General features: G+C 40.3%; 1 protein-coding gene across 4 annotated transcripts in view; it reads left to right on the top strand.

Moving 5' to 3' along the window:
- The window catches only part of PARD3B (par-3 family cell polarity regulator beta), an 894,180-nt gene that overhangs the window by 304,052 nt on the left and 571,051 nt on the right, over positions 1–19,077 (top strand). For all 4 annotated transcript variants that reach the window (XM_061607918.1, XM_061607919.1, XM_061607920.1 and 1 more), the window contains exon 12: positions 8,478–8,651. In XM_061607918.1, coding sequence (XP_061463902.1) covers positions 8,478–8,651 — 174 coding nt within the window. The remainder of the gene's footprint in view (positions 1–8,477; positions 8,652–19,077) is intronic.

Genomic DNA, 19,077 nt, shown 5'->3' with positions numbered 1-19,077 from the left:
CCATTTTTGTTATGTGCATTACAGCAATTTAAGCTTAAATGTTCAGTGTCTAGATTAGAATCAGCATTACCTGCTATAATCACAGAAGGTCATTTATGAACTCATTCTTGTTCTTCCATCTTTTCACATACCTTTTCCCCATGTTCTATGAGGTTAAACACACTTTCCAATATATATATAAATGGAACCATTTAGCATAATGCTTATCACCCCACCCAAAATTCTCTTCAAACAACAGTCCAGGTTCACTTTGATCCATATGCCCATACGGACTTTTGGGGTAACCCTTATATTACAGCCTGCAAGACAATACTATCAAAAAGCAATAGATAAGTCATTTTGTATTGTTCCAGATTTTGACCCAGGATAATAAGTTTAAGGCCTTTTGGGATGCTCCAGGAAGAGTTCCAGCTTTCCTCTAAAGCAGCAATTTAGTATATGCAACTCAAACATAGCATAGATGCAAAATTTGGGCCTGATGTCCTCAGTTCTGCATGCCATCCAGGCCTCTTACAGCTTTGAAAAGCAGTCTCCAGTACTGTCAAGTATGCCATTTTTAGATACAAGGTTAAGGCTAATCCAGCAAAAGGTTTTGCAGTGAGCATATTGGACTCCAAACAGATTTTAACTATCTAGTGAAATTGCTTGATGATGATCATTGGGAGGTGTGGACAGCTGCAAGCGTTATACATTTTTCAAAGGAGGTCCAAGTTGAATGAATATGGTGACAGAATCCCACCCCCAAATTCATAGCTTTGAACATTATGATCCTTCATTATTGTGGAACACATTAAAAGTGGTTCTAAGAGTCTTTCATTACAAATAAGAGAGACAAGCTGTGCCAGACATACGGTCTCTGGAAGAAAGACATAAAATGAAACAGCAGCACTAGAGTATTCAAGATACTTACCAGAAAACTAACAACTCAGTTCCTTGGAAATTAACCTCATCTCAAATTCATTGTAATATGTAAACCAACATTTCTATGAATTTGCTAACAAACTCAAAACTTCTTGCAAACAGACTTAGAAACAAGTGTCAATGAAATAATATAACCTCCTTACTAACTGTGACTAGGAAAAGAGTTGTACAGGATAATGAAAAACCTGACAATTTGAACAATTCTATGGTTCTTTGTACACTTTTGTGTCAAGAGATAGAGAACTGATAAGTATTTAACTAAAACTGGAGTTGACTCCTTGTCATGGGAAAATATGGAAGACTTAAACTCACCAATGACTATTGATGAAATTAACCCAGCCATCAAAAATTTAAAACCAGGACAATCCACAGGTATAGATGGGCAGTTTCTATAAAATGTTTAGGAATGAAATGTTGCCATTCTTACATAGATTGTTTACTAATATACAACAGGGTAGCAAAATACCAGAGGCTTGGAAATACTCATATGTAGTAACCTTCTTAAAACCAAATAAAAGCAGAGAGGTAGTGGAGCCATATCAGCCATTTTTACTCTGTTTACTATTGATGCAAAACTCTTCACAGCCATACTGCCTGAAAGGTTGGTCACTGGAGTTCCACATTACGTACACTAAGTAGACATTCTTAGAGGTAGGACAATAGTTGACCTGATAAGGAGACTATTCAGTGTGGTGCCTTTGGAAAAGAAAGCCACTCAGCAATCATGTTCCTGGAGAATGCCAGCAACGCATTCAACAAACTTACCTGGCAGTTTCTTTTTACAGTTCTAAATAAGATGAACATGGGTGATTATTTCATCTCTACAGTCCAATGTCTCTGTGGTGGAACAAGGGTATGTGATATGCAAGACTCCTCATACTTTAACTGGTATATGCAAAAAGCAGGGATGCCCTGTATTGCCCCTGCTTTTTGCTTTGGCATTGGAACATTGACTTAGAGCATTAAGATCAGCAGAAGTCATATGTGACTACGTGTAAATGGATAGGAACATTAATTAAATTGTTTGCAGATGACATAGTTGTGATAACTACTAACCTGAAGAAGCAATTCCTAAATTAATAGAGCTAATTGAGAACTATGGCAAACTGGCTGGTTTAAAAATGAACTTTGACATATCAGAAATGTCAGTAAACCTACCATTAGCAGTGCAGCAAAAATTACAACTAGAAACAGGTCTTAAAATTTGCCCTGATGCCTTAAAATATCTGGGTGTCTTGATACCCAAGGATTTTAAAATATACAGATTAAATTTCACTCCTGTTCTGAAAGGGATTTAAAAACACTTCACAATTGGAGGAACGTGCAGCCTTCTTGGCTTGGCAAATCAGCGGCTGTCAAAATGATTATATTGCCAAAAACATTTACTCCTTTTCCAAGTTCTTCCAATTACTATTTATCCCCTCAAATTGAAACAATGGCAGAAATTATTAAACTCCTTCATAGACTCTCAAACAAAATCCAGATTGCAAAACAAAATTCTACATAAAGAAACTATGAATGGGGACTTGGGTATACCTAATTTAAATGTTTACCATGAAGCAGTACTCCTAAAAAAAATTGATTCCTGCTATAAATGATGGCCAAAGATGCTCCTTGCTCACTGTAGATCACCCTTCTACTTGAAATAATATTCTCCCCTTTTTAATCACTTTCTTCTAGCAGGCCTGCAAATTTGGAAGGAATAGCCTAAAAGCTTAACAAGCTCTCATTTGATACCCCTCTTAAACCTCCTACTCTTCTATAGTAAGAATAAATGTAAACAGTTCAAAGACTGGCAGAAACAAGGTCTTTATACTTTAAACAAATTCGCTGGGATAAATCCCATGTCAAACACCAATCTGGAGGGGAAAAATAGATACAGTAGGGCCCTGCTTATACGGCGGGTTAGGGACCAGGCCCCCACCGTAAAGCAGAAATCGCCGTAAAGCGGAACCCATTGACTTTAATGGGTTGCATTGCGCGAAAATGCCGCAAAACGCCGCCAAACGGCAAAATCGGCTTTAAAACGGAATTTCCCCTGATTGAAAGCCACCGCATCAGCGGAACGCCGGAAAGTGGAGCTACAGTGTCATCAGATACATGTTGTTTCCATGTCAATCATGCAAGAAGCAACCAGACCATTAACAGGTTTTGAAATTGTTATTTCCCAATGAACAGTTACAGACAAAGGGCTGTTATTCAAAATTTTGCTGTTTGAAATGACTGGGTCCCTGGACAGCCTCAAACAAACCTGGGAACGTGATCTGAACATTGTCATTGATCCAGCCAAGTAGAATAGAGTGTGGGGTCAAAGTGCCATTCCACTCAGTTTCAGCAAGGTTCAAGAACTCCTTTACGTTGATCCATAGGTAGTATCTGATTTGCTATACTGTTAGCAGAATTGCAAAAAACACACCAGTCCTCTCTGCTGGAGAGGGTATGGGAGACACGTACATTTACCATATGTGGTAGACCTGTCAAGTGATCCAGATTTCTGGACACAGATATTCCATAAAGCTGGACTAAAAATGTATCAGTCATCACCACCTAATCCCTTGATGGCACTCCTGTCAATATAGGATGGAGAAGGATCTGATGCACCTGGCCAGGACCTGTGAGTTTTCTTTTTGGCTGCAACAACTGTAGTTGCAAAACACTGGTGTAAGGGGGAATATGATGAATGAGTTGTATAACTAGGTATGGTTCATAGTCTTGATGAAAAAATTAACAAAAGCAGGTATGAAAAAGGAAGAATAGAAATACTAGAAACATATTTCATGGTTTAGTTTTATTCCATACCTACCCCAGAGAGAACATGATTGGGGTCAATGTTCAATACACAGAACACTATGAAGGGATCTCATGTGGTAAACTGTATGTTAGGGGCAGCCAACATGGTGCCTTCCAGATGTGGTTGGACTACAATTCCAATTATCCCCGACTATTGGCCATGCTGGGTGTGACTGATAGGAGTTGCAGTCCAACAGCATCTGGAGGGCACCATGTTGGCTACCCCTACTGTACATCATATTTGTTCTGTGAACTTAAATCTAACGTATTTATATCCTGATTGGCACTTTATTATCTGAATTAATGAACTAATGAAATATGACATTTATTTATTACATTATATTTAATTATTATTTTTATATCCCACCTTTTCCCCATGAAGCTCAAGGTGGCATATATGTTTCTCCCCCTCCCCATTTTATCCTCACAGTAACCCTGTGAGGTGGGTTAGGCTGAGAGACAGTGACTGGCCCAAGGTCACCCAGTGAGCTTCATGGCTGAGTGGGGATTTGAACCTTGGTCTCCCAGGTCTTAGTCCTCCAATGGAAGCTGGAGGAAGAACAGGGGGTGATGGCTTCACAGGGCTACATTGAAACCAAAACAAATAATCCCCCAGCACTGGAAATCTCATAATATGCCAAACACCGAGTGATGGATGGAACACCACAGGCAGAACAATCCAACTTGCTGGAGGCCAGCGGGAGTGAAGCCAGCAGAGGCGGAGCTAGTGGAAGGGACCACCACATCCAGGCCCCTCCCCTTAGCCGTTCCTCCAACACGCCCCTGGAACTTCCCCTATGTAGGCCTTCCACCAGCTTCCTTTACACTGGGCTGGGCTTCTCCATCTGAGCCAGGACTTATGCCGGCATAGCCCAGCGTAGCCCTTCTGAGCTAGGACTCAGCTGGTGGTCCACCATATCCAACGCCACTCAGCCCAGCGTAAACAGCAGTTGGTAATGAGCAGGTGCTATTTAATAATCCTACTGATAATTCTACCTCTCATTCTATTGGGCTTCCTGTATTGTTCTTCAACAACACTAGGAACTCGTATAAAATATTATGAAATCTCTCTTCCTTCTACTTTCATAATATTTTATAAGAGTTCCTAGAGTTGTTGAAGAACAATACATGAAGCCCAATAGAATGAGAGGTACATCACAAATAAATGGAACATAGCCCCCCTTTTCTTTTTCCTTTGGTTTTTATATGTTAAAGCTTATATAACTTTAACTTGTGGGAAAGTATTTTTTGTTCAGTGGAGGGAGAGGAGGAGGAGAAGGCGGGGAAAAGGACGGGTATTTGTTGTGTGCTAAAAATATGAAAGTCTCAAACTAATTACAAAAGAAATGTATGCAAATTTGGTTAATGTTGATTGATGGATTTATTAGAACAATATTCCTGACTGCCTCAGAAACCTGCTAAGTGAATGCATGGCTAACCTTAAAAAGTTACACAATGGACCTGCCAAAAATGGGGAAAATGGCATCTGTATTCCCCATTTTCACCTGTATGAAGAAAATGAGTGAGTCATCCAATGGCCTAGTTCGAATGTAACACTAAGCCATCATTTATTTTGACTGTCTATTCTGACTGTCTGAACCAAGCCCAGTGGTTTAATTGTGGTTTATTAGTCAGAAACCAAACTCGTAAGCCATAGTTATAAACTTTGGCTTATATCAGCCATGGCTTAGGGTTATGTGAAAACCCAGCCAATGAGAGATGTGAGCAACTATAGAAAGCAGTTTTCTTGGTTGAGAAGGCTCCCATTAAAGCTGACCTAAAAAGCTTCAGCTAGTGCAGAACTTGGGTGCTAGGCTTTTGATGCTGACCCTCTACAAATTGCACCTAACTTGAAAGATCTACATTGGCTACCTTTTCACTTCTTGTTATGTTCCTTCAAGTCGATTACAACTTACGGCGACCCTATGAATCAGTGACCTCCAAGAGCATCTGTTGTAAACCACCCTGTTCAGATCTTGTGAGTTCAGGTCTGTGGCTTCCTTTATGGAATCAATCCATCTCTTGTTTGGTCTTCCTCTTTTTCTACTCCCTTCTGTTTTTCCCAGCATTATTGTCTTTTCTAGGGAATCAGGTCTTCTCATTATGTGTCCAAAGTATAATAACTCAACTTCATCCTTTTAGCTTCTAGTGACAGTTATGCTTTAATTTGTTCTAACATCCAATTATTGGTCATCTTTGCAGTCCATGATATGCACAAAATTCTCCTCCGACACCACATTTCAAAGGCGTTGATTTTTCTCTTATCTGCTTTTTTCACTGTCCAACTTTCATATCCATACATAGAGAACAGGAATACCATGGTCTGAATGATCCTGACTTTGGTGTTCAGTGATACATCTTTGCATTTGATGATCTTTTCTAGTTCTCTCACAGCTGCCCTCCCAAGTTCTAGTCTTCTTCTAATTCCTTAACTATTGCCTCCATTTTGATTAATGACTGTGCAAAGGTATTGATAACCCTTGACAAGTTCAATGTCCTTGACAAGTTCAAAGTTACATAAATCTTCTGTTGTCATTGCTTTAGTCTTCTTGACGTTCAGCTGTAGTCCTGCTTTTGTGCTTTCCTCTTTAACTTTCATCAGCATTCATTTCAAATCATTACTGGTTTCTGCTAAGAGTATGGTATCTTCTGCACATCTTAAATTATTGATATTTCTCCCAATTTTCACACCTCCTTCATCTTGGTCCAATCCCAGTTTCTGTATGATATGTTCTGCATATAGATTAAACAAATGGGGTGATGAAATACACCCCTGTCTCACACCCTTTCCAACTGGGAACTAATTGCCTTCTCCATATTCTGTCCTTACAGTAGCCTCTTGTCCAGAGTATAGGTTGTGCATCAGGACAATCAGATGCTGTGGCACCCCTATTTCTTTTAAAGCATTCTATAGTTTTTCATGATCAACATAATGAAAAGCACAGGGTGATTTTCTTCTGAAATCCCTTGATTCATTCCATTATCCAATGTTTGTTTGCAACATGATCTCTGGTGCCTCTTCCTTTTCTAACTCCAGTTTGGACATCTGGCATTTCTCACTCCATATATGGTAAGAGCCTTTGTTGTAGAATCTTGAGCATTACTTTATTTGCATGGGATATTAAGGCAATAGTTTACTTAGATGGCATATTAAGGCAGTAGTTCGATAATTACTGTATTCCCTGGGATCCCCTTTCTTTGGAATTGGGATATATATTGAACGCTTCCAGTCTATGGGCCATTGTTTAGTTTTCCATATTTGTTAACAAATATTTGTCAAAATTTGAACAGATTCAGTCTCAGTAACTTGTAGCAACTCTATTGGTATGTCATCTGTTCCTGGTTCCTCTTCACTTACAAGGCCAATTTAAGGTGCTGGTGCTAACTTTATTTTTAAGCCCCAAATGCCTGGGGACCCAAATACCTGAAGGAGCACTTCTTCCTGTACCAATGTGCCTGTGTCTTAAGATCTTCTTGAAAGGCAGTGCTGTAAGTATTCTGTTTAGTGGAGGTATGCTGTGTTTGTAGAAAGCACAAGGTCTTTTCTATGGTGGCACCCTAATTTTGAGATAACCTCCCCAAGGAGATTCTCCTGCCATCAATATTATGAGCTAGGCAAAGATTTTCCAAATTGTCTAGATAATGTAACCATTCCGATGTTATATTCTTTTTCCTGCTATTCTGCTTCCGCCCCCAGTTTACATTTATGTTTCTGTTATGTATTCTGTTTGTTTTTAGTCATGCTTTTGTGTATCTCTCTGAAATCTTTTTATGAAAAGTCGTTTTAAAATGTTAAATAATAAATTAAATAACTGATCATTGATATCATCTTAATTGCTTTAAAATGAAATATGGATTACTGTATCTTGTTCAATGAATGGGCAGTTGCTTCTAAATGGGCTCCAATTGACTTATGAAGCGGGAACAATCCATACAGGACCATACAGATCACAGTATTGTGGGGATACGATTGATGTGCAATATGTTACACATTTGAGACATGATCCACATATTTCCTTGGATGTGTGCAAATTGTCTAGATGTACACTGAGGATCTCCCATTTTTCTTCAGTTTTGCAGCTCTTCATATTGTGCCAGGCTAACTGCAAACTTTTTGACAGGCATTAGGTGTAGCTTGTTTGACAGTGGAAGGGATGCCTTTCAGAATGGGGCTCAGAAATCCTGCTTTGTGCTCAGAAAACGCTGCATGGCCCTTTGGAGGTTGACCTTGGCCTGTTAGTTTGCATTAGTTGAAGCGGACTTAGTATCCATTGATCCGTTGTAAGGAACAGATTTTGGAAGAAACTAATGCTGCTTGCAAGAATAATAATTGAAACGTCTGCTAAACTTGCCTCTAGTGCAGCCTTTCCCAACCAGATGTTGTTGGACCACAACTCCCATCAGCCTCAGCCATTGGCTGAGGCTGATGGGAGTTGTGGTCCAACAACATCTGGAGGCACACTGGTTGGGAAAGGCTGCTCTAGTGCCTTGTTTCTGACAAGATTTACCACTGCACTTTGAAATAGCCAATGACCAAGATGCTATTTGTCTTTCACATTTCCATATATCACATTCACAATGTTTTCCATGTTATACTTAATAATATATAATTGGATATTTGTCAGTTTGTGCTTTAAGAGTTCACACACAATATGGAATAAAATTGCCCTTCTCTTCCTCCTCTTCCTCCTAAAAGGAATTTTTTTCAATTTCTTGCTCTCTGGTATTTTTTACTTTAATATATTTAATATCTTTGTACTTTGTAGGATAGCCGGCTGCGAATAAATGATCAGCTTATTGCAGTGAATGGAGAATCCCTGCTTGGAAAATCAAACCATGAAGCCATGGAGACCTTGAGGCGATCCATGTCCATGGAAGGAAACATTCGTGGAATGATCCAACTAGTGATTCTTAGACGGCTGGATAGGCAAACTGAAGTGGTATGAGAAGCATTTATCTCTTTTTTTTCCAGAAACATTTATGGTGGCCAAGGACTAGCGCTGCCTACTGTGACACCAGTTCTGTTATCACTGGTGAGTTACAGAAATGGGGAAGGGAACACAATGAAAACCCTCTCCTTCCCTGATCTCTTTGGACACTCTTGCTACACCCCAAGCCAAGCATAGTCCTAAAGCTTCCTTTCCTTCCCATGTTCCTAGATGTGCTGTACAGGGGATTGCTGCCATTCTTTCTTAATCCTTTTCTTTTAATCCTTCTGAACAAATGAAATTCTTGCTGCATGATGTCTGTCTGCAGTCCCAGGATAATTTATTATTTTAGTTATTTATTAAATTTATATCCTGCCCTTCCTCCTAGAAAGAGCCCAGGGCGCATAACCCAACTTCCTGAGGACCAGTCCCTGATTCCTACCCTTCTCATGGCTGTTTTATTAAATTTACTGGATGCCTGAAAAGGTAATTGATCAGCAGCTAAGGAGTATGTATGAATGCTCAGTTGAATACTCAGCCACCCAGCACTGATTGCAGAGGCAATTCCCATCCACTGGCTTTACTGATCACCTGGTAAAACTAGATGGCTCTTAACCTGATTTCTGCCCCAGGAGAGAGCCTCTGGCCTGCTGATTAGCACCAACTCCCCAGCTGTAATCCAAGGAAGATTAACTGTTTCCATAGACCATGTTTGCATCCACAAATACCAGCCACTATAGCACACTTGAACATAATTGAAAGATAACCCAACTTTGAGGACCAGTCCCTGAATCCCGCCCTTCTCAGACACTTACCTGCTGGTGCAATTAAGATAACGAGTTTTGGTTCATTAAGTAACTTTACAGGTTAGCCAGGAAAAGAACATGTGAAAGGCAATGGCTTCATTTGGGCAGAATGCTAAACTGTGGTTTTTATAGCTTAACCGTGTTTGAACATACAAATAAACCACAGTTAAATTTCTACAATTAAAAAATTTCTGTAATTAAAAAAACAATCTTCCTATTCTGCTTTCTGGATTTTGAGTCATTATGAGTTAAAAAGTATGAATATTTTGGAAATACATCATAGAGAAAATAATTATTTAAAAAAACAATTTGAATTCTATATGTAATGTAAATGTTTCTGCAGTAACTAACTGCTGAGGTAACACTGTGGAGCAGGAAGTCTTGTGCTTTACTTCATTTGCCCCAATGTTTATATTGGAGAAATGAAACAAAATATTGTATTGAGTAAATCCTTACTTACTATAGTGCAACAATTGGTTCTCTGGCTATTTATGCGGAAAAAATGGACATAGGCTCTTCTATCTCTGAATTAAAAAGAAAAACAACTGTACATTTGAGGTATAATTGTGTGCAATTTTCATAAATAAATTAGAGTCCTGCTGGTCTGCTGAAACAGGAAAAATGGCCTTCACAACATTTTTCCAAGGAGGTTTTCCTTCCCACCCCTACATTGAATATCCTGTTGTAATCCTATACTAAAAGCTGTTTGTTTTTTCCCCATATGGTTTTGTACATCATTCAGATGTATGAAATGCACACACACTTCCAACACATGTCCTGTGAAGAATACACAATCAGCTCGTTATTGAATGAAACTCATTTTAACCAGAAATTAATTTTTATAGGATGTGCTTGCAGTTCAATTGTAATTCCATTTGCAGCTGAAGACTATAGCAAAACCAGGCATGACCCTTTTTACCTGAACTACTATCCTCCATGCTGCATCCCAGCTTGGTATAGCAGGATATGTTTAAAAATCCATTATTTTTTTATTGGCTGGGACACTAATGGAACCTTTTCATGACAGCTCTGTTTCACTAGCTGAATACTCTAATTAGGTAGTGTACTGATCAGTTGTTGAGCTATTGATTCTGTTGTTTATCAAAGAGCTAGAAAAGCAGATTTTCTCCCTGTTGCTGTTAATTTAGAGTTGCCTCTCCCATTTGGTATCTGTGTTTAGCATTAGTTTGTCCCTGTGATTCATTCAGAACTGTATAAGAGAATTAGTAGTTGTAGTATAAAGGATAGAGTTTGTTTTAAAAATATTGATATTTCCTTTCCACCATAAGGTTCTAGGCTAGGTTACAACAATGCAATAACACAGCATTAAAATCAGTTAAGACAATTTACATCAGACAAATAGGATTGGTCCTTAAAATATGTATCCCAGATGTCAAAGCCCAAGCTGAATACGTGTGCTTTCAGTATATGATGAAAACTATATAATGAAAATGCTGCATGCATCTCTGTGGGGAGGGAATTCCACAAGTTAGGGGCTGCCACAGAGAATGCCCTCTCCCAGGCTACCATCCCCCTGCCCAACAATTCGGAGGGCAGCAGAAATATCAAGATAGCCCCATCTGCCGAACTTAATACCTGAGAGGGTCTGTAGGGAAGGAGGCAGCCTTTCAGATAATTGTGGCCCAAGTCATTCAGGACTTTAAACCCTAACATGAGCGCCTTGAATTGGGCCTGGAAATGAACTGACAATCAGTGTAGCTGTTCTAGAACAGGGGTTAGGTGAGTATTAAATTGCTTCCCATCCAGTAATCTGGCTGCTGCATTTTGGACCAGTTGATGTTTTCTGACTTATCCTCAAGGGGAGCACGCATAGAGCTCGTTGCAGTAATCCATGCCATTCTGTTGCTTCCCATAAGCTCATTTCAAAATAAAACCTTACAAAACTTTATAGTCCTGAACTCATAAACGCTTGCTTAACAACCCTCTCAGTTTTCTTGGTGATACACAAAACACTCAGCGAATCTAGAGTTCAGAATGTAAAACAAGGGAAAAAACCCAGACCCCTGTTGGACTTTTTTCTGTCTGGTCTCAACATTTGTTGAAATTTATTAAAAATCAGCCTTTTTCACAGAGTATTCCTTTTACTGACCTTGACCCATACTCTGACCTTCATTTGCAGTTTAAAAGTTTTTAAAAATGCATAGCTGTTTTTAAATTAATTTAAGAAATTTAACATTGGAGTCTATGACAGCACAGGTATGCTAATTAAGAACCAACTGTCAGTGTTCTAAAAGTCAGACTTGCAGTGGCTTGGCTAATCAGGGGGCCATACCCATGCCAGTCATTTATTCCACTTTAAACAGTCATGGCTTCACCCAAAGAATCCTGGGAAATGTAGATTGTGAAGGGTTCTGAGAGTTGCTAGGAGACTCCTATTTCCCTGACAGAGCTCCAGTGGCCAGAATGGTTTAGCAGTCAGCCCCTCTTCTGGTGTAGCTGTGTCAGGGGAATAGGGCATCTCTTAACAACTCTCAGCACCCTTCACAAACTGTACTTCCCAGGATTTGGGGGGGGAAACCATGATTGTTTAAAGTGGAATAAATATCTGGTGTGGATGTAGCCAGTGACAGCTTTGGTTTAAATTTGGGTGGGAGACTACATGTGCCTGCTATAGAATAAAAAGGTGGGGCAAATGCTGAAAAACAACAGTACTGTTCACAATGTTTTCATTTTGGAAAGGAAAGGGCTTTCCCTCTGCCCAGTGCCCACCCACCCAACCTTCTCCCCTCCCCCCTCCTTCCACCTTCCTTTCCTCCCTTCCTCTCCTCTAGGTCAGTTTCACCTATCCTAAGCATGATTGTGCAGGAGTAAATCTCATTGAACTCAAAAAGCATGCAAATTACCAAACCTGCCTGCCCTGCCCTCCCTACCTCCCTCGTATCTCCTTCCTTCTGCCACTTCCCTCCCCCCTCCCGCTCTCTCCTTCTTCCTCCCCCCTCCCCCATGGTCAGTTACCCATCCTAAGCATGATTGCACGGGAGGAAATCCCATTGACCTCAGCATACAAATTATCAGACCTGCCTCTCCCCTCCCTTCTTCCTCTCTTCTCCCTCTTCCTTCTTCCTCCTCCCCTGCCCACTCCAGCCCTCCCTTCCCCGTGGTCAGTCATCTATCCTAAGCATGATATCCTAAGCATGAACTGAATAAGCATGCAAATGATCAATCCATTCCCAGCAAACTTGCACAGGATCCCATTTCTTACCTCCTGGATTAAAAAGCAGAGAAATTCAAATAGGCAAAAAAAACCCAAACCCTTTGTGGTTTAAGAATGTACCTATAGCCAACGGATATTTCTATCAAACTTTAAAAATCAGGGAAATTGGGCAGCTATAGTGAATGCACTAGGGGAGCAGGAGACCTGACCTCCTCTCTGAGATACTGTACTGCCCTATACATTTGTCAAAATGCAAACACCATTTGAGTTGGTCTTTCACAGTCCAATCCACTTCCTGTGTAGCTTGGAAGAATTTGGTAACGTGCCTCTGAGCATATGGTGAGTGGTGGCAGCTCTACTAAAACTCTTATTCATATTCTTGTTCTGCCTCATGTTGACTACTGTAGTGATTCATTTCTCAGGCTTTCTGTCAATCAGCTGTTGTCAATTCTTCTGTTCTTTAATATTTCTTTGAGCTGTAATAATGTTACTCTCTTCCTTTAAACCTTTTTTAAAAGAAGATGGCCTCTTCTGTATCTCACTCTAAGGGATTATTGAAGATGGACAATTTCTTTCATTTCTCTCCTGATGTACTATTTGACTTATTTGCTTCATTCATTGTTTCATTCCTAATCTTAGGTTAATTCTTGTATTCTTTAATTCTGTCCACCTTCCATACTCTCCAGGTTTGTATCAGGTTTTTCTATATCTTTCCAACTCCACCCATTTTTTGTAATATTTTTAAAATAGTGAACATATCAACAGAGACATTTAAAATAGTAATAATTGTCGAGTACCTAGTATATATTAGGCACATTATAAGTGTTGATGATAGTCCAGTATTGGGTGATGATTATTATACTAAAATGCAACCACATTCCCTTTTTTGTGGGCTAAGGATCACATGCAAAATCAGTTTTTTATAAAACTGCTTCAGTCATATGCGATCAAAAGAAAATGTCAGAACAAATTTGGTATTGTTATTGATGGGAATGAGAGAAACTTTATAAAGCCAAAGGGTTTGCCATTTACTTCCAAAGCCATTCTGGTGTGCATTCATTACAGAGCATATGTGGCAGCCACTGAGAGAAGGGAACCAGCTGGCTGTCAAAAAATTACCATTGGCAGAGTTTTTCTTGTCTTGACAAGGCTACAAGCTGCCTTCACAGATGGAGTAATAATGGGGAGCCAGTTGTGGTCAGAAGAAACTCCATTCTGCATTCTGCTTTTGATGGGCATAATTAGGGGCAGTGCCGAATATTCTCTAGCTTTTATTTTCAGGCCAAAATATTGTTGTGGTAGAAATATTTTCCAAAAAACATTTGGATTCTGCGAATGGCTGCTTCTTTTCCCTAGTCCTAGTTGGTGCCATTGTTTTCTGGATGCTGCTAGTTCAGTGCTGCTTGTTCTCAAAATGCCTTTTTTCCTGAATTACTCATAGATTATCACAACTAATCAGGAATCACACAGTGAACTGAATGATGCCACAGTGATATGTAATTGATTTGTAAGCAATTGACTACATATAATATGATGTCACTGAAAACAGGATAGTCAGTTGAGAGAAAGAGAGGTTTAAATGAATAGTTCTTTTTTTGGCAAGGAATGCCAAACATAATCAGAAAAGGGAGGTATTTCATAGCTGAAGAGATTTGCAAGGCATTCGGCCTTATAAGGCAAGGCTGAAATCCCTGGCTTCACTTTCTCAGCCCTGTTGACAGGTTTTGGAGATTTGGGGGAAGGAACTCACTGGTGCTGCTCCTAGCAGTGGCCAGCTGGTGGATGCAATTTTTATGTCCCAGAATTATGCTCAGATTAACACTGTGCAATGACATCACGCCACATGATTTTAGGGTAGGGTTGCCAGGTTGGAACCAACCAAAACCCGGAGAAAATGGGGGCGGGCCCTAGTGACATCACGGGGCAGGCCCTAATTATGTCATTAAGCATGATACATTAAGTATTGACCACAGTTGCTTGGAGCATACCATTCAAAAAAAAATTCTCTGATTAGAAATTGAAATAGAAATCTTACCTAAAATAGGGTGTTCCCAGGTCCATCTGAAGTGACAAGGTCATTCCTTCTCACAAGCTTAGGGAGCATGGATGCAAAATGGAAATGGACTGCCTTCAAGTTGATCCTGAATAGGGTTTTCATGGTAAGCGGTATTCAGAGGTGGTTTTACCATTGCCTTCCTTTGAGTCTGAGAGGCAGTGACTGGCCCAAGGTCACCCAGGGAACTTCATGGCTGTGTGAGGATTCGAACCCTGGTCTGCCAGGTCACAGTTCAATGCCTTTAGGGAACATTTAATCTAGCTTACTTGCTTCTGGCAAGAAGGGTTTACATGCCCTCAGGCCAGGCCATTATTGTAAGAAAGGAGCTTAGTGTTGCAGAGATGTTAGATGGGAGCACAGATGGATGCTCCTGAAGGCAGCAGTTCTAAACATAAACATGCTTATTAAGGAACTAAGCCCCATAGAATTCAATAGGACTTACTTCTGAGTAGATATGGTTGCAGCCATGTTAAGGACAAGGGAGGGCATTCTAGGCAAGCAGTTGGCAACTGCCTGTCAGCATGGTGCTGTTGCTAAGACTTGACTGGGGATCGTCCACAAAGTTATCCATAGGCCACTGCAACTTTACGTGTTGGCTGACTACTGTTCTTTCCGTCTCTATTCAAAGAAATCGAACAATCACAATTATACAATTACCTCTAGTATTAAGGTAAAGGTAAAAACGTGAGAGAGAAATAAAACCAATAGCACCAGATTACAAACAATTTTTTTTATTAACAAACACTGTCTTTCAGAGAACAAAGGCAGGTTACATCACCAATCAAACTGCTAATCATAATCCAATTGCTAGTCCCAACTAGAGTAGAGACCCACTGAAGCAATGGAATTTACATGGTGTCAATTAACCAAGTTCCCATCGATTCAATGGGTCTACTCCAGTTGGGACTAGCAGCTGGATTTAGACATTTATCTCTCTTACAAAAGAGAAGTGGATGACATCCAAGGGATGTTCTCAAACATTACAAACAGTATTACTCTTTATAAAAGAAAAACAGAAATAATAAACAAGGTGCTTTCACTGTAGGAACTGGTGTTAAAGAACAAACAAGGCTGAGTTTAGAATTTGTACTTCTCCTTTGAAACACAAGCTTTAGGCAACCTTTGCTCTTCCTTCACATATTTGAAAAAATCAGCACAGTTCATGCCAAAGTTTAATTTGACAGAAAGCTCTGCTTTGACAGGGGAAGATAACATACGGTTCCTGTTGTCAGTCCATGCGTTGCCCATGAGTGAAAACACTCTCTCCACGAAAGCATTGCTTACTGGGATGGCAAACACTGCACTGACAACCTTCACCAGAATTCTTGATCTGATGCTCTTTAGCAACTGCACCCATTTCTCATCCAGAGGAAGATCAGATGTTCTGACCTCAGGCACAAACCTTTTAAACAGGCAAAGTCCATCAAAATGTCCATCAACATTGACTTCAATGCCCAGATTTGAAGCCACTTTACTAACGTGGTCCACTGTTAGCTCCTCTGACTCTCTGTCGAGATCAAAGGCTGTGAAGTCTTTTAATTGTGAGTTCTCAAAATCATACCATTTATCAAGGTATGCTATTGCCCGATTGTACATCTGGAGAGCATCTGTAGTGAAAGATGCACGTTGAGATTCAGGGAGGTGTTTTAGACCAGAAAGCACCTTTGCTCCAAAAAATCTGTTGTCCACACGATTTACCAGCTTCTCCCTCAAGCTGCTCATGAAGGTGTGGAGGTGTGGACTTACTGAGTGCTTTCTTTCCAAAACACTAATAGTCTCATGAAACAGTTGCATGTAGTGATGCACAAAGTAGAGGTAACATTCTGGGACAGAAATCTTTTCAGTTGTGTCACTAGTTGCCTCATCTGCCTGGTCTCCAATAAAGTTCCATATCATCTCACTGGTCTGCTCTTCCCCAAGCTCCAGGAAATAGGATTTTATAGCAGGCCACAATGGAGTAGCCGCTCAACAGCTGGGAAAAGAGAGAGCCACCGTGTGTTTCCATGTCTAATTAGTGCATGATACTGCATGCCTAGCTCATCAAAGCATTCTCTGAGTTTCTCATTTTTAAGGGTGCTCCTGGAGAACTCTGTGTATACCTTATGAACCAGATACTCAACATCGTACTTCTTGTTAAACCTGCCGTGCCTGGCAGCATTGTGTAGAACATGGCAAAAACAGTTTGCCTTCACAGTGGAACTTTTCTGTTTCTTTAGGAGCTGGAATACAGAGTTCCTTACACTGTAATTGACAGCAGCATTGTCTGCTGTGTAAGCCACTATATTTTCAGCAGATAATCCCAGAGCAGTCACAGTCTTCAGAAGGCTATTGCTGATGGCAACAGCAGTCTCTGATGGTAACTTATAGAAGCCCAGCAGTTTCTCTTGGACTCCAAGGTCAGCATCAAAGTAACGCACAGCCACAGAAAACATTTTATGGTTGCCTTTGTTAGAGGCATCCGTGGCAACTGAAAAATGAACTTTTTTAGCGGAACGTCCACCCAGTGCCCGCACCACATTTTCTACTGATTTTGATCCAAACACGTTTTCAACAACGCACTCTGCCTTGGTTCTTCCACAGTGCAGTTTTTTAACAAGAGCAGAGTCCTCGATCATTGTAGAAATCAGTTTTATTCCACAATCCATGCTCATGTAACTGTGCTGGTGCATAACTGCATGATACACGTTGCTAACCTCTATAGCAGCAACACGGAGCATTTCTGGTGTACTTTCCTTTGCAAAGAAGGATGTCATGGCAGCACTCTGCTTCACCATTCTTGAGGCTCTAATGTGTGCACCATTTTGCTTGTGTCTCCGAATGCCCCTGATACCATCATATTTCACAGTGAAAGTAGAATGACAGTACTTACATCTGGCAAGAGAGTCATCTACTTTTACGATCCAGTCTTTGAAATTATCATTCTGCAACCATTCAGTCTGAAATGATGCTGCATATTTCTTCTTCTGCTTCTCTCCTTCTGGCTGCATTGAAACCAATAGCAGAGTTGCAGATACAACAGATGTGCAGCACAACAGCACCTGTACAGGAAGAAGAGAGGGTTCATAAGAAAAATGCCTAAATCCACAGCCAAGCAATACCTTTGTTAAGACCAACCAAAATGTCACAGACTAGGAAGCAAACTTTCAAGTTCTCCAGAATCCTTTACCAAGCTGTATGGCAAAGCTGGCTTGCTGTTGTTGCCACAGTGTCTACATCTGGTCGCAGTCTGGACGGAGTGTAGGAAGAGGAGATTTTATTTTATTTATTTATTTTATTTATTAGGTTTATATACAGCCCTTTTTCCCAGTAGGAGCCCAGGACAGAGATAGCAGACTAGCAGCACAATCCTAAACTCAGAAGTAAGTCCTGCTGAATTCAATGGGGCTTACCCCTAAATAAGTGGAGTTAGGCTTGCATCCTTAGACTGCCCTCTAACTTACTTGCCAAAAAGCCCCATTCAAGTCAATGAGACTTACTTCTGACCAGACATATAGGGGATTACACAGTTACTTTTGATTACTTTGCAAATCTCATTGCATTTAATGTAACATAGTAAATGTGTTTAGGATTGAAGCTGGGTAGTTGGACTAATTGGATGCTATGTGGTTTTTAGGTTGTGTTACTAAATGTAGTAAGAATATGCTGAAGCCAGCATGCATAGGATCAGGCTACCTGGTGAGAGTTCCATCATCATAGTAATAATAATTTTAAAAACTCACAACAGTGCTCTTGACTGTGCTTCAAAGTCAGTCAAATGATCCTCTAAACTTCACAGACTATCCTTCGCTGCAGAGACAGGAATGAGTAATGGTTAAGAAGATTCTCTACAATTTCTTGGCTACCCTGTTGTGGGCAGCTATAAACTCACTTTGAAAGACAACCCAAATCTAGTGAGTAATAATTGACAGAGAGAAAACACCCATGGTTTGGTCTATCTTCACAGGCAGCAGCTTGGGAACAACAACTGCAGCCACACTTTCAAACATGTGAATTCTCGTTTACCACTATTGGGAAAGAAACAAACTGCCATGAAACCAACAAGGTGCATCATCAGTGGGTTTTAGGGGGTTGAGCTGAGTGCATGGAACCACTGCTGTTGCTTCTATAGCTGTAAGGGAGTGAGGTTAAAGGTACATGAAATGCAAACAGAAAATGAAAAACAAAAGACAGTGATGCTTTCCTGAATGCAATACCATACCAACCACAACAAGATTTCAGAGCAGAGGTATCGTGTGCTGATAGGATCTCACTCATGTCAGAAATCGTGCTGCAGCATTCTGCATTAAGTGACAGGTTGCCAGGATTTTTTTAGTTTGGGTTTTTGGTTATGAATCCTGACTAGTTGTGGGATGCTGAGTTGTCTGCCTTACTCATAGGAATCTTGTTGTGGTTGGTATGGTA

This window comes from Rhineura floridana, chromosome 2 (assembly GCF_030035675.1).
Source record: "Rhineura floridana isolate rRhiFlo1 chromosome 2, rRhiFlo1.hap2, whole genome shotgun sequence".
NCBI lineage: Eukaryota > Metazoa > Chordata > Lepidosauria > Squamata > Rhineuridae > Rhineura > Rhineura floridana.
This window is presented reverse-complemented; position numbering and strand designations above follow the sequence as displayed.